We start from the raw sequence: 1911 nt of genomic DNA, 5'->3' as shown, positions 1-1911 counted from the left end.
AGCAAATGAGCTGAGGACAGTATTCACTGTTCTCTACTGATACAAGGTGGATACAATGTGGCCAGCCTCTCAAGCTCCCGCTACATGACTTCTATACTGTGATAGGCTGAATGTATCTACAGACCCTGAATGTGTGAGCCAGAGTGAGCCCTTTCTCTCTTCAGTTGCTTCTGTCAGGCTATTTCATTACAGCAACAGGAAACTAACTAAGAGACAGCCCTTACCCCAGTCCAGACACGATGCCACCCTGATAGGGAAGTTTTCAGAGACAACCAAGGTCACTCTTCCCCAGCTTCTGGTCATTCCCACCTTTACATTTTCCTGCTTTTCTGTGCCTTCTGTTCTTGTCTCTTAGTAGGACACTGGTCATGGGATTTAGGATGCTCCTTAGATCAAAGGAAATTATTTCCTCTGAGACTCTATTTCTTAATAGGGTCACACTCTGAAGTTCTGGGTGGAATGGTCAGGGGAGCACTCCTGCATATCTGTTTAAGAAAGAAGATAAAAATGACATCTCCAAATACTAAAGGAGGAAGATTTTCTTCTTCCACATTTATATCAATTCTATAAACAGCTCAGGCATCAACCTAGGTCACATGACACACACACACCCCATCACAGTTTCAATGAAAGAGAGCATGTAGATTGGCTAGCGTGAGTCACATACTCACTTGCACAGGGTCAAGGGAACCCACATAAGCTTTTTTCCACCGTACCAGCCCGCTGAAGTGTCGCCATGAGCAAGGCCCACCCTCCCGAGCTGAAGACATTTATGGACAAGAAGTTATCATTGAAGTTAAATGGTGGCCGACATGTACAAGGAAGACTACGGGACTCTGATCCCTTTATGAGTCTTGTGATTGATGAGTGTGTGGAGATGGCAACTAGTGGGCAACAGGACAACATCGGCATGGTGGTCATACGAGGAAACAGCATCGTCACATTAGAAGCCTTGGAAAGAGTCTAAACAATGGCTGGTCAGCAGAGGAGCCCACATCCTTCCTTTAAGGACTGTTTGATCGGGGTGTAGAACTGGGTCATGTACATTTTCATACGAAACTTTTTGCTAAATAAACTCTTGTGATACTCAGAGTGGAAAAAAAAAAAAAAAGAACCCACATGATTGACAGCCTTCTTAGAACTACCAGAGAAGAAAAGCCTCTCAAAGACAAGAAGGCTGGACAGATGGTATTCGGGCTACAGAAGCCCAGCCCCTCAACACCACTTCAGCTCATTCTGGGCCCAGAGCTAAAGGAAAAGTAAAAATTGCAGTCAACAGTTCTATAGACTATAAAACGTACTGCAAGCAAGTTGTCCTTCAAACATGCTCTATAGGAAGTAGAATCAGGGCTATAGAACCTTAGAGGCTGCTGGGTGGTGGTGGTGGTGCACACCTGTAATCCCAGCACTCAGGAGGCAGAGGCAGGTGGACCTGAGTTCAAGGCCAGTCTGGTTTACAGAGTGAGTTCCAGGACAGTCAGGGATACAGAGAAACCCTGTCTTGAATGCCCTCCCCCCCAAAAAAACAAAAACAACAATAACAGCAAAACCCCTCAAAGCCCTTGTCCAGTGATGTACTTCCTCCAGTAAAGCTCCACACCCTAAAGATTCCATTACCTTCTGAAACAGCACCACCATCTGGGGACCATGTGTTCAAACACATGAGCCTATGGGGGACATTTCCTGTTTGAACCACAACAGAGAGGATAGTCATTTGTTGATGTTCAATGGGGATTGGTTAGAAGATCCCCAGAGCTAAGAACTCTGCTGATACTCAAGTTCCTTCTTATCCAAATGGCCTGGAATGTGAATATGCAATCTATTCATACACTCCTGTGTGCATACAATCTTCTTTAGATTATGTATGATACCTCATACAATGCAAATGTGTAGACAGATGTTTCCTGTCCT

At 44.8% G+C, this 1911-nt stretch overlaps 1 protein-coding gene across 1 annotated transcript; it reads left to right on the top strand.

The window, feature by feature from the left end:
- Positions 1–736: 736 nt before the first annotated feature.
- LOC128118842 (small nuclear ribonucleoprotein G-like) lies at positions 737–967 on the top strand. Its single transcript, XM_052751608.1, has one exon. The coding sequence runs from the start codon at positions 737–739 to the stop codon at positions 965–967; it is 231 nt and encodes a 76-aa protein (XP_052607568.1).
- Positions 968–1911: the final 944 nt, after the last annotated feature.

Source organism: Peromyscus californicus, unplaced genomic scaffold (assembly GCF_007827085.1).
Source record: "Peromyscus californicus insignis strain IS unplaced genomic scaffold, ASM782708v3 Scaffold_23__1_contigs__length_62951481, whole genome shotgun sequence".
In the NCBI taxonomy this organism is placed as follows: Eukaryota; Metazoa; Chordata; class Mammalia; order Rodentia; family Cricetidae; genus Peromyscus; species Peromyscus californicus.
This window is presented reverse-complemented; position numbering and strand designations above follow the sequence as displayed.

Coding starts and splice junctions, on each gene's coding strand:
- LOC128118842 (XM_052751608.1), top strand. CDS start 737: ATGAGCAAGGCCCACCCTCCCGAGCTGAAGACATTTATGGACAAGAAG.